This window comes from Rhincodon typus, chromosome 9 (genome assembly GCF_021869965.1).
Source record: "Rhincodon typus isolate 14 chromosome 9, sRhiTyp1.1, whole genome shotgun sequence".
In the NCBI taxonomy this organism is placed as follows: domain Eukaryota; kingdom Metazoa; phylum Chordata; class Chondrichthyes; order Orectolobiformes; family Rhincodontidae; genus Rhincodon; species Rhincodon typus.
Window position 1 is genome coordinate 64088502 of NC_063340.1, and position 13387 is coordinate 64101888.

Genomic DNA, 13387 nt, shown 5'->3' on the forward strand with positions numbered 1-13387 from the left:
TTTGTTTAACTATACAGTCGCTGAAGGTGAGGTGGGTTGTGAGGCACAGATCCAGCAGTATCGGGGTGCTGTCCTTGTTGATGCTGTTGGTGTCATGGGGTGTCTGCCTTCCTGATTCATCCAGCAATGTGGCAATTGTCTCTTTAGCTAGGTCAATGTTTATGGATGTAAACAAGGCTGTTACATCAAAGGACATCATTATTTCGTCCTCTTTTATTCTGGTGTTCTTGGTGATGTTGGGGAATTCTTGGGAGGGTTGGATGGAGTGGGTAGTGTTGTCAATGAAGGACTTCAGTTTCTGTTGTAGTTCTTTGGCTAGTCTCTTTGTTGGTGTGCCTGGTAGTGAGATAATGGGTCTGAGAGGGTCTCCTGGCTTGTGTACTTGGGGAGTCCATAGAAGTGGGGCGTGTTGGATCCCTCAGGCTTCATTTTTTTGGTAGTCTATATTGCTGATAACTCCTGAGCTGTGTAATTTCTTCAGGGTTGTTTTTCTCTGGTTCTCTAACTGTGGTGTTGGGTCTAAGACCATCTGTTGGTAGGTGTCGGTATCTGCTAGTTGTGCATTAGCTTTCTCGATGAATTGGGCTCTATTAAGGATTACTGTCATGTCTCCTCTGTCCGCCAGTAAGATTACAATGTTTCTGTCTTTCGTGAGTCTTTCCAGGGCTTTCATCTCTGTGTTGAATACGTTCCACTTACCTTTTCTGCTCAGTGTTGTGACTATGGTCTGTCTAATTGTCTGTTGTATTTCTTCCATGAGTGCGTTGTTCTTTAGTGTTGATTCAGTACAGGCAGAAAGTCAGTTTTTTTTTGGTGTCTCTGTAGTTAGAATTCAGTCCACCTACTAGGACGGTCTTCTCAGTGTCTGTAAGTGGTCGGTCTGAGATGTTCTTGATCCATGTTTCTGTGTTGCTCGTGTCCTTGTTGAGGGTGAGTTTGGATAATCTTGTGGTCCACAAGACTACTCAGACCCCTAGGTATCAGGGTAGCCCACAAACCAACAAACACCCTGCGACAGCTACTGACAAACATGAAGGATCCCATACCCACAACCAATAAAACCAACGTAACATACAAAACACCATGCAAGGACTGTGGAAACATTACATAGGCCAAACTGGAAGAAAACTGACAATAAGGATACATGAACACCAACTAGCCACCAAGAAACGTGACCAATTCTCACTGGTCTCAATACACACAGACAAAGAAGGACACAAGTTCGACTAGTACAACACATCCATAATGCACGAGCCAAACAGAGACATGCCAGGGATTTCCTGGAAGCCTGGCATTCCAACTGGAACTCCATCAACAAACACATTGAACTGGACCCAATGTACAAACCACTGAAAAACAAAACCAGACGTAATACCAACCACCCCAGCAAACTGAGGCATATAAATAACAAGCGGGACAGAACACTAATGCTTCACCGGAGGCGCACAGACGATGTTACCCAGCAGGGTGACGAGACGGCTGCAATCAAACACACCGATTCTGCGGGCAAGTCTACAACCTCATCCACAATCCGAGCTACAAATCTTCTCAAAAACTTTTAAAAATCCATTCTTCTTACAGCTAGTGAATTCTGGCTTTCTGTATCTATCCTCATTGAAGCAATATTTTATAGAATCCCGGCAGTCTGAAAACAGGCCATTCAGCCCATACGGACCCTCTAAAGAGCATCCCACCCACACCCACACCCAACCCCTTAGTCTACCCCTTTAACCCTGCATTTCCCATGACTGATCCAGCTAACTGACACATCCCTGAACACTACGGGCCATTTAGCATGGTCAATCCACCTAACCTGCACATCTTCAGCCTGTGGGAGGAAATCCAAGCAGGCATGGCAAGAATGTGCAAACCTCACACAGACAGTCACCAGAGGGTGGAAATGAACCCAGGTCCCTGATGCTGTGAGGCAGCACTGCTAACCACTGAGCCACCATGCTATCCTTTTCTGACCCTTAAAATCCAATCTAGGTCTTACTTGAGACCCCATTACAGTAGTTCACCTAATTTCTGCACTAATAGTTGTCTCTAAACAACAGCCTTTAGTGGTCATGATTTCTGCAACAAGAGAAAGCAAAGTCCAGTAACAGTATTCAGTCTCATTTGATTTAACTTATGGGTAGGGTAGTTTGCAGGAATAGGTATTCCTTTATTTCAAGTGGTATAATGGTTTCAGCTCAAACAAGAAAATCTATTTTATTTGGTCAACATCAAAATCGTGAACATATCTTTCAAAAGTTGAAATATTAACAGGATTTCTCCAGGAGCCTTGTGCCATACATTCGTGGAAGAGATTACGAAAGTCCAGTTTTCATTTCAAAGTATTTACTGAACCAAAAAGCATTCCTACTTTCTGCTCTTTCTAAGCCCCAGTGGGATTTTCTTCTCCACTGTAAAGGATGCTGACATACAAACTATTTGTCCACTTTGTAAAGCCATTTGATTACTGCAGTAACAGAACTTTACTATCTGCAAGATGCACTGCAGAAAGTTGCAAAGGCTTCTTCGGGAGCACCTTCCAAACCAACAACCTCTATGATCTAGAAGGACAAGGACAGCCAACATATAGAAACACCTCCACATGCAGGGTTTTCCTCCAAATCACACACCATCCTGACTTGGAATTGTATCACTGTCCTTTGCTGTCAGTGAGTCAAAAACCTGAACCACCCTCATAAAGAGAACTGTGAGTGTACCTACACCACCACAAAGACTACAGTACTTCAAGAAGGCAGTTCACTAGCATCTTCTCAAGGATAATTAGGTAAGGTCAACACACACTGGTCTTGTCAGTTGCTCACGTACTGTGAATGAATTAATAAAAAATTCACCCAACTAACTGCAATATCCTTTTGTACAATTATCTATCCTATTTTCTGCCTGTATATTGGCCAGCTTCAATTTTCATCTGTCTCTGAAATAAGTTATTATATTTCCTTAAAGGAGACAACAGAGATACAGCATGGGGTAGGATGACTGCATGGTTAGTACTCCCATTGTGAAGACATTAAAACATCTTAAAAGGCAACATTCCAATGAATTTCCCCATTAAGTGCCCGGGTTTGCTCTTATGGTCGAAGAAGCTTCTAAAAACAACCACTTGTTCTTCAAATGGAAGCATCCTTCACACATTAAGCCTGTTGGGAATCTAACTTTATAGTATCATGGAAATCTGATTGATCACATTTTTGTGTTACCTAATCCTGTAATATATGAAACAAACATGCATGGACTTAAATTGAGGCAGGTACTTAAATTGAGGCAGGTACTTATCCAGTAGAAGCACTAGTGATTATCCACCCTGTCTTATGAAATAGGATTCCGAGAAACCTCCTGGTTCGTATCTTAGACAATCTTAACTTCAGAAGCATAGAAAATGAATTAAAACAGCTAATCCTTGCTTGTAGTGTTGACCTAAAGCCTGAATTTTGCAAACTCACATCTCACCATTTAAGTCATTGTCCACATGGAACAAACTTCATGGCTCTATCAACAAAAATTTTCACAAAGTCTGAATCTTCACTATGGGAAGGTGTGAAGCTATTGCCTACAATCCTCATCAATTTGTTTTATACCACGCCCTACTTATGTATGTATCAAACCTTCCTTTAAAAAAAAAACTTAAATAATATAAAATATAAATTTGATGTTATAATTTACTTTTCTAACATCCTCCTCCTTTTTGTTATTTTTGATTGGATATAAAAGACAATGTTAATGCCTTCTTTGTATCATCCTCTCAAATGTATCAAAATCCTTAGCTTAATCCTTACCTGCAAGTCGTATATTGATGTATTTGTAATAGCAATATATAGCTTACAGAACTAAATACTGTAAATGCTGGAAATCTGAATCAGAAACAGAAACTGTTGGAAACACTCAGAGGTCTGGCAATATATCTGTGAGAGAAACAGAGTTAACATTTCAAGTTGATGATCTTTCATCAGAACTGTATTTATTAAATGTACACAAACACTGAAACATTCCCTGTGCTTATCCACTATAGTTCAGGAACGACTGACCAAACAAATTGCAGTGGCACTTACAGAGGCTTTGAAACCAGCTGGAGTAGCTGTTATCATTGAAGCAACGTAAGCATACTTTTATTTTACTTAAGCCTAATTTTGTTTGTTATACTTCTCAGTACTGGCTACCTTGTCATTTTGGATCAGCAGGATTAACTTTACTATGTCTTATAATATTAAAAAAAAATAAATTTTACATTGGTATATTTAAGAATAAGGCGGATGAAGAATATATACTTATCTACCATGAAGGGAGCACATTCTACAGAATGATTACATGACTGAAGATGTTATGAACATTTGTTTGTGTTTTTTAGTTTCAGCTGTTCTTTGAGCTTTAATATTCCTAGTCAAAGACCTCATTTACATGGCAATAGTACAACAGATTGCACTTTTGTCAGTACAGAACATTAAACTCAGTGTGGCATGTACAGGAAACTATTAGGAATTCTGCCCAATGTGCAGCCATTTAACTTTAAGCTACTACATTTCTCTATTACTACTCGTCACCACTTGTAAGCAGTTCTTTAAGATGACAGACTGATTTACAGGGAGTTTGAAAGCTTCCTCATTTCTGATCTGTTTCTTACATTGCGTCATCGTGCGATAAATTCAATGTGCATATGGATTGACATCAGAAAAAGACATGTCACTGCAGCGTGTGACATTTCTTCCATTTGTTACAGCAACCATGCTGTGGCTTCTCAAAGTGAGCTTAGCAATTGGGAAGCATACAAAAAAACTCCTTCATTGTTTGAGACCCTCCTCCAAAAATCGTGAGACCAACTCTCTTGACACTTTGTCAATTTTTGGACTTTTCTGTCAGTTTAGTGAAGGGTAAATTCTGTAATGTTGCATGTTGAAGTGTAACCTGCTGTCTGATAAATTATTATGATCGACATTAGTCATTTGATAGTACAGAACTTGAGTATTGCTGAAAAAATGCCATCTTCTGTCAAAGCTTTTCTTCTTGCACTCATCCAGACAATTGAAAGAATACCAATTTAAAGGGAAAACTGACATTTATACTATATGAGAGGTCAGTTCTGATGGGTCGCGAAGTGCACTCTGAATTGGTAGAGGTGTTGCCATGGAGAATGTTAATAATGATTGACAGTTAACTACCCAGCTTTATTTAAGTTTAAACTGGGCAAGTATACTTTGATTGGTCAAATGCTGGTTTTGCCTTAAACTGTTGGTGCTCTTAGAAATTATCCAATTGATTCAAAGATTTGTATTAAAAGAGTGTTGAAAGAGTGGCTACAGTTTTGAAAAGTACGTAACCTCACACTATGCCAGGAATCATGTAAACTATTGTATGACAAGCAGTAATTGCAGACTTACTGAATTTGGAGCCAAGAGGCTATACTGAGCGGGTTTTGCTAGCAACTAGTTGATTGGGCCAGAGACAAGTGACCAGTTTTCAATGACATAATTTTGCCTGACAACCATTGTGTGATTGATTCTCAGATAACTGAACAGTTGGGAGCTGAGAAAATGTTACAGAAATAGGAAGTGTTCAGTTCTTCCCCTGCTCAGGAGCAGTCTGTTTTCTGCTGTCAAAACTCACTGTAAACCTGAAGAAAATCAGCTTATCTTTGCCTCAACAGTTATAATATGCTGTGACTTCTAACTGATATTTCAGAAGCATTTTATAAGTGTGCCAGCCACATTATGTCTCTCACCAACAAATGGACGAAAGATGATTAAAGTAACACATCGACCAGCAGAAGAGTCATAAAGATCATCTCAATAACCTATTCAGGGAACAAAGACTATTGAACTGTCTTCCCAGTTTCCCTTTAGTCCATAACCTGTTCTACCATCTTTGTCTCACTTTACGTCAATCCAGGGACATTTATAAGGGGATCAGAGTTTTCATTATACACAAACAGTTTAAAACTCTTTACCTGTAGCTTAGTTTAATTACTTTAAATAAATGGTAATTCTTGTCCAGTACAGAAACCTCGACTGTGCTTCCTATCAATCTTGGTCCGAAAGTCAGGCAATTTGGGTAACTTTGCATACTTCAGTGTGTCTAACAATTCTGACATCTTACCTCACTGATGTGCATTGTTTAGTGCCTATAAAATATTTCTAAAAATTTCAGTTTTTTGATGATTCACATGTTAATCCAGCTTGACTATGGATGGCATCACAGTCAAGTTCAATCCTGTCCTCATTGACTTTCCAGCTGGGAATCTAAAGGTGCAGAAAACCTAGCTGATAGTTCCATTCCGAGTTTAAAATTATTGAGGGCAATGTTTAACTCCAACAAGAATAATGCAAATCAGACAACACAGCACAGAGAAAATAACTCTAGGACCTTGAAGTCTGATGGTTTGGTACCTCAACACAGAGTTGCCAGCTAAGTAATAAATATATAAAATGGAAAAACCACTACCCAATTGTGAAATGAAACAAAAAAAAGGTTTGAAATAATATTTCAAGTTACACATATTTCATATATGTTGTACTCTAAATCAGATAACAAAATAACATGGTTTTAGCTCCTAGATAAGCATTAAAACTATTGGGAAATAACTACCAGAGGCAGCATGCAAACTAGATCAATGGTAAGAGGAATAGTCAATTCCTGTCCCAGCAACATTTATTGCGTCAATTTGTAACTTTAAATGTATATTTAAAATTGATTAGTAACTAACTTAAAATTTGACTTGCAGGCACATGTGTATGTTAATGCGAGGTGTGCAGAAAATTAATAGCAAGACCATGACTAGCACGATGCTTGGAGTTTTCCGTGAGGACGAAAAGACACGGGAAGAATTTCTCACACTCACAAAGGAGTAGAAGAACCATTCTAATTCTATCCCATGTTAAAACTTTAGGAAAGCCTGCTGACCTGCCGTGAGAAATGGATTATACTGAAGCAATAACTTCTGTTTGGCTTAAGGTTAAAAAAAACCGTGATGAATTGTGTACATTATTAATGCTGAATATTCCAAATAGCACAATTAATTCAAGCAGGGACCAAGAAACTACCAGGATACTATGAGAAAAGAGTGTTTTGGTGTTGTTATGCAATATTTAAGTAGGATAAAATGCATAATTCTTAGTGTGAAATTGTGGGTTTCTGTTAACTATAAATCTATTTATTATATGATTCTACTGTGTCATTTAACATTATGAAATGTTTCTGACTTTTTAGGGACTAATATTTAATAATGCTTAAACAAATGTTTATTGACAGACTGCTCTGATTAATTTACCAGGCAGCAAATTTACATGATTATAAAGTGGGAAATGTTTAATCAACTCAATAAGTCTGAACACAGCCATCTATTTAATATGTTCAAATTTCAAAACTAGACAAGGCAATACCCTTGCATGTCTCGGAACCTGGGTAAAAATCAGCCTGGTCACCATGTTAACCTTTACTTACATTGGACAGTCCTTGACACTGATCCAGCTCTCTCAGAGTGAACAGGATGTCTGACACTCCTATTCTTATCTGTCAGCCAGGGCTCCCTGATTGGACCTGATTAACAACCAAATATCCCAACTCCACGGATATTTTCATACTCTATGAAGTCCATCTGGCTGATCTCGTTACAATCACTATGGATGCTCCTCTCTCTGCTGACTTCATGACTCTTAACATAGATTGAACCATTCAGTTTGTACAATTAGCTACCTCTGACCACAGGCTAGCATACGTGGTAATTGGAAAAATTGCAAAAAGTGCACTTCTGAAGTTTTAGCTGAGGTATTTTGTTGTGACCAAGTAGAGGCAGCTTCACTTTATGGTCAGCCATAAGTGTTTTACTCTCAGAAATATGAAAATTATTCACGATTCTTTTATTTAAAAAAAAAAATTGAAATGTTTTGCGGGCCCTTTTTTCCTGCTGCATTCTACAGTTGTGAATTGGCTTTTGCAAACTAATAGATCTGTGCTGAATTAGCCAAGATCTGTGAAGGAGTAATATTTTTTATTTCTTCTGGGATATAAGATTTGCTGTGAAGCCCATATTACCCATTCCTAAATACTAGTTAGAAGAGTGTGGTGAGCTGCCTTCCTGAACCACTACAATTCATACGTTCTGGGGGTGGGGAGAGGGTGTGGAAGGGGGAGGGGCATTGTGCTGCTAAGAAGATAGTTCCAGGATTTTGACGGAGTAACAGTGAAGGAATGGTGGCTTGTTCCAAGTTAAGATGGTGCATGCCTTGATGAGGGACAATACATTTAGTGATATCCATATGCACCTGTTGGCTCTATTCTTCTAGGTGTGGCTTTGGAAGGTTCTTTTGGTGGAGCTTTTGAGTTGCTGCAGTGCACCTTGAAGACAGAAGACAGGTGTTATTACACTGTTCGTCTTGGGGGAAGTGAATGTTTAGATCATGGCTGGGCTGCCAATCAAGTGGGTTCCTTTATTAAGCTTTTTTTACACTTCATTATTGGAGCTGTGCTCATCCAGGCAAGTGAAGAATATTCAATCACACTCCTGAAATTAGCCTTGTCGATGGTGGATGGGATTTGGGTGTGTACATTTAAAATATTCAGCATAAAATTCCCAGCTCTTAACACAACAAATGTTTCTATTCAGTCTTAACCTCAGGATGTTATTGGTGGTAGATTCAGTGATGGTAATGATGTTTTCATTAGGGGAGGTACTTAGATTCTCTTTTGCTGGAGATGGTCATTGCCTGGCACCTGTGTGACATAAAGATTACTTGCCAATTATTGGCCCAGCCTTAATTTTGTTAGGGACTTATGCGTAGGCATGAACTGCTTGGTTGCAAATGTTACTAAACATGGAGCATCATCATCATCAACATTCTGCTTCTATCTTTATGATGCAAGGAAGCACATTGATATTAGGACACCACAATTGTCCTCTGTAATTCCAAACTAGTGAAAGGATAGGTTGGCTGAGCTTTTTACTCCTGGTCAATATCCATTGACCACAGCTGCAGGTACTGAGATCAGAATTAGCCTTGATTGGGACACCTCCACAGTTGACTAGCCTACAAATACCACAGTCTACAAACACTGGCTGCTCAAATGAATTTTTGGAAGTTGCGCGTTGTTAATGGGAATGTAGTTCAGTAAGATGCAGTGCCTTCAAGAGAGAAAAGGAGGAAATACTGGAAAAGAAAATGCTCTGCTTTTACTATATAATCAACAGTACATCCAGCATCAATAGTAATTTATCTGGAATGGAATATATTTTAAAGAATCCATTTGATATAGAAATTGCAGCTGATGTTGTTAACATAAAAGTGAGGGAGAAATTTGCCTAGTCCAAGATGGATGCTAGTTGATCACCAGCCTATTTTACAATCAAACCATGCTTTCATTATAAAGTCAATGGAAAGGCAAAGTGGGGAGATTGTCACATGGGCTGCCATGTTTATCTTCTGTTAGGTCCTGTCACCTATATTTTGCACTAACACCTGTTGTGTGCTCTCACCTAGTGTGAATTTTACCTCATATTTGTTTTTACCAATTCTTCTAATTCTGCAATTTAGCGAAGGTATTAATGTGCTTAGTTAAAATAGGTTAATGCCTCCAATTACGTCACAACTAGAAGACTTTTAGAATCCCTACAGTGTGGAAACAGGCCAATCAGCCCAACAAGTCCACACCACCCCACCGAAGAGCATCCCACCCAGACCCATCCCCCTTCCCTTTCCCTGTAACCCTGCATTTCCCATGGCTAACACCCCTGGACACTACGAGCAATTTAGCATGGCCAATTCAACTAACCTGCACATCTTTGAACTGTGGGAGGAAACTGGATCGCTCGGCAGAAACCCACACAGACATGGGCAGAATGTGCAAACTCCACACAGACAGTTGCCTGAAGGTGGAAATGAACCTGGGTCCCTGGCGCTGAGAAACAGCAGTGCTAGCCATCGTGCCACCCAAGAAATGAGGGCTCATCTGGGAATTGAACCCAGGAACCTCTCGCATCTCAACATACAAGCCCCCTAAGCGAGAATCACAGCCATAGACCAACAAGCCTTCCCCATTTCAGATAAACATGCTAAATATTTGTAAAAAGACATTGGCAACAACAATTTTCACTGTTGCCTTCTTTGTCCCATGGATTTAACATTATAAATTACAATACAAAACAGAGAACAGAAAAGTATATAGATGAAATTATTTTACTGTTTGAGTACTTTCAGTAAATTTAAAAGTCCTTATCCTTTTTAGATTAACACAGCATTTATCATCCTGAGGTAACTCGTACCCTTCTGAGTAAACGTGACCATCATGATTAACAATCTGTATTAAGAACACCAATTCATGGTCTCACCAACAAAATTACCGAAAGAACTCTTATTTATAATAGCATCTTTCATGACCTCAAGAATGCATAAAGCAATTTGCAGTTCTAGAAAAGTATTTAAATGTAGTCACTGTTGTATGTAGGAAACAGAATGGTCACTTTGCACACAGTCAACTCCCATAAGCAGCAGTGAGGTAAGTGGCCAGATATCTGTTTTAAATGTTAGTTGATTGAAAGATAAATATTGGCTAGAATTAACGTAGTTCTTTTATGGGAGGGACCTGACAGACAGCATCTCTGACTTGCTCAGCATCAGCCTAGGTTATGTGATCAATTAACTCGTGTGGTATCCGAAACCATAATTTTCCTGATTCAAAGCAAGAATGCCAGTGCTGAGTTAAGACACCTATTGAAAATGTAAAACATTTTAAAAGATATTGCCAAAATGGTGCTTTGCAATTAATTCTTATTTCAAAATAACACTATAATCTACAACATGACCTTAATGACAAGTACTATATAAAATGTCTTATGAAATAAAATAAAGATTTAGAGGTTCTGTCAAGCACTATCAACTAAATGTTCTGCTTGTTGTTTAAGTGACATACATTTTATATGTTGCTGAACTATTTTTAAAAGATCTCTAGCCTTTCTGCTGTAGTTGTTTAATTATCCATGTTTGTATATGCTGCAGTGCTTCATCATATACATTATAGTCATGTCACTGTAAAATGAAAAAGGGTTTTATTTTAATATTTGAATATTTTAATTTGAATATTAATATAAATGTGTTGTGCCTTTTGAATGTGTGCAATATGAAAGAATTAGAAATTGGGGATGGTTTGATGTATAAACATTTATGAAAACATTTATCACTCTGTTTAACTACGTACAATATTAATGTATGTATGCCAATTTATAAATGTACCAAAATATATGTTGCACCTATTAACAGAAGTGTTTTTCATGATTAATACAATTAGGATGGCATTATAATTCTTCTTAGTTATATCGGGCTTTATTATTCATCTATAAATTGTACCTCTTATTTCATAATGAAAAAGTCCTTGCGATTATGCCATGACATACCATCATAAAGACACAGCATATTTGATTAAATTCCTTCTCTAATTTGACAGAAGCATTAACCCATTTAAACATTGCTGTAAAAAATGTGATTTTTTTTTAAGAAAGTAAACACAGTAAATGTTTATACAATAATCTTGCACAGTGTATTTTCTGCAGTTGGCAATTATAATTGACAGGGGAACTACAAAATTCTTATGGCACCATATGGAGGCAGCATTGTCTCTACATAGTGTCATATAGCACGGAAACAGACTCTTCGGTCCAACTCATCTGCACCAACCTGACATCCCAATCTGACCCATTTGCCAACATTAAGCCCATATCTCTCCAAACCCTTCCTATTCATATACGCATCCAGGTGCCTTTTAAACGTTGTCATTGTACCAGCCTTTACCACCTCCTCTGGCAGCTCATTCCATACATGCACCACCCTCTGTGTAAAGAAGTTACCCCTTAGGTCTTTCTTAAATGAATAATGCCAGCAAAACAATTGAGCAGGAAAATCATTAGGAGAATGGAATAAGACAGAAAACAACTAACAATTCTCCTTTGCCAATAAGTTAACTTTTGTAGATCTATCAAAACATATAATAAAAGAGCTTATATTTTAGCATGAGAATATATTCAAGAAACATGCCATGCATTTATAATAATCCAAGTTATGCAAGTTCTCTATTAACTGCAGATTACTTTATGTATTATGACAAATTCCTTTCTATTTAATTGTTACAAAGCTCTACCAATTACAACTCCCTATGTCATCTAATAATCCATGTAGAGATTGTTACCTGTCTAATTTTGGGCCATGGATGATCTAATCCTTGATTAGGTTCTTCGAACTCTTTAAAATAAATAAATCAGATAATAATCATTTGTAAAATAAAAAGTCAATTTTTCACATACTGAGGTGTTGCAAGAGTACTTGCTTTTGAGGTTTTCAAAGATTTTTCATTACAAGCAAGCCAAATGACATCTTACAGTTTATGGTGCCTTTATTATAGTAAGATATTCCAAGCTACTTTAGTGGAACATTTTCAAACAAGATTTGATGTCACACTACACCAGGATATAAGAAGACTGATGCTTCATCAATGAAGTAAGTTTTAAGTAGCATCTTAAAAGAGGAAGGAGGTGAAAGGTTGAGACAATGATTTCAAAGTGTAGGCAGTACTGGATGTCACACAAGCAGCGTGATCAGGCCATCAAAACAGATGATGGTGAGATCCAGTTGGATAATGAAGCCTGGATTGTATCTGCCCTTCATTCTGTCTGCTATCCAACTTCAAAAATATCTTTCTAATTCCACATTTAAAACATGAGTAGGCTAAAGCTACACTTTTCAAGACTCATCCAGTGATGTGATCCGTAAGAACAGAAGAGCTGATAGCAGGAAGAGGCAATTCAGCCCTTTGAGCCTTGTCCACCATTCAATATGACCATGACTGATCTCATCTTGACCTAAACTCCTAAACCTAAACTTTCCTACCCACTCCCCATAAAAATTTATCCCAAAACTAAGTAAAAGTCTGTCTACCTCCTCCTTAAATTTATTCAGTGTTCCAGTGACCACTTAACTCTGTGGTAGTGAATTCCACAAATTCTCCACCCTTTGAGAGAAGTTTCTGTTTTAAATCTGTCACCACTTAGCCTAAAATTATGACCTCACATTGTAGATTTTTTCCCACAAGCGAAAACATTTCCTATAGAATCTTATATACCTCAATTAGTTCTTTTCCCATTCTCCTAACTCTAGCAAGCAGAGGACTAAACTGCTCAATCTCCTCTCATAAGACAAGACTTTCATCTCTGGATTTAATCTAGTGAACCTTCTCTGGACTGCTTCCAGGAGATATGGAGGTATTTTAGGAACTTGGATGACTTATTCTTTTTCCTCTACCCTGCAGGAAAGTGGTCTTTTGCTGATATTGCTTCTGTGACAGGGAATGATTGGCAAGAAATTGGAGGCTCAAAGCTGTGTCCTCCCAAATTGTGCAAAAT

At 38.1% G+C, this 13387-nt stretch overlaps 1 protein-coding gene across 1 annotated transcript in view; it reads left to right on the forward strand.

The window, feature by feature from the left end:
* The window catches only part of gch2 (GTP cyclohydrolase 2), a 38910-nt gene extending 31743 nt beyond the window's left edge, over window positions 1–7167 (forward strand). Inside the window, exons 5-6 of the mRNA XM_020510060.2 lie at window positions 4025–4109; window positions 6728–7167. Coding sequence (XP_020365649.2) covers window positions 4025–4109; window positions 6728–6854 — 212 coding nt within the window. The 3' untranslated portion in view covers window positions 6855–7167. The remainder of the gene's footprint in view (window positions 1–4024; window positions 4110–6727) is intronic.
* The last annotated feature ends 6220 nt before the right edge of the window (window positions 7168–13387 follow it).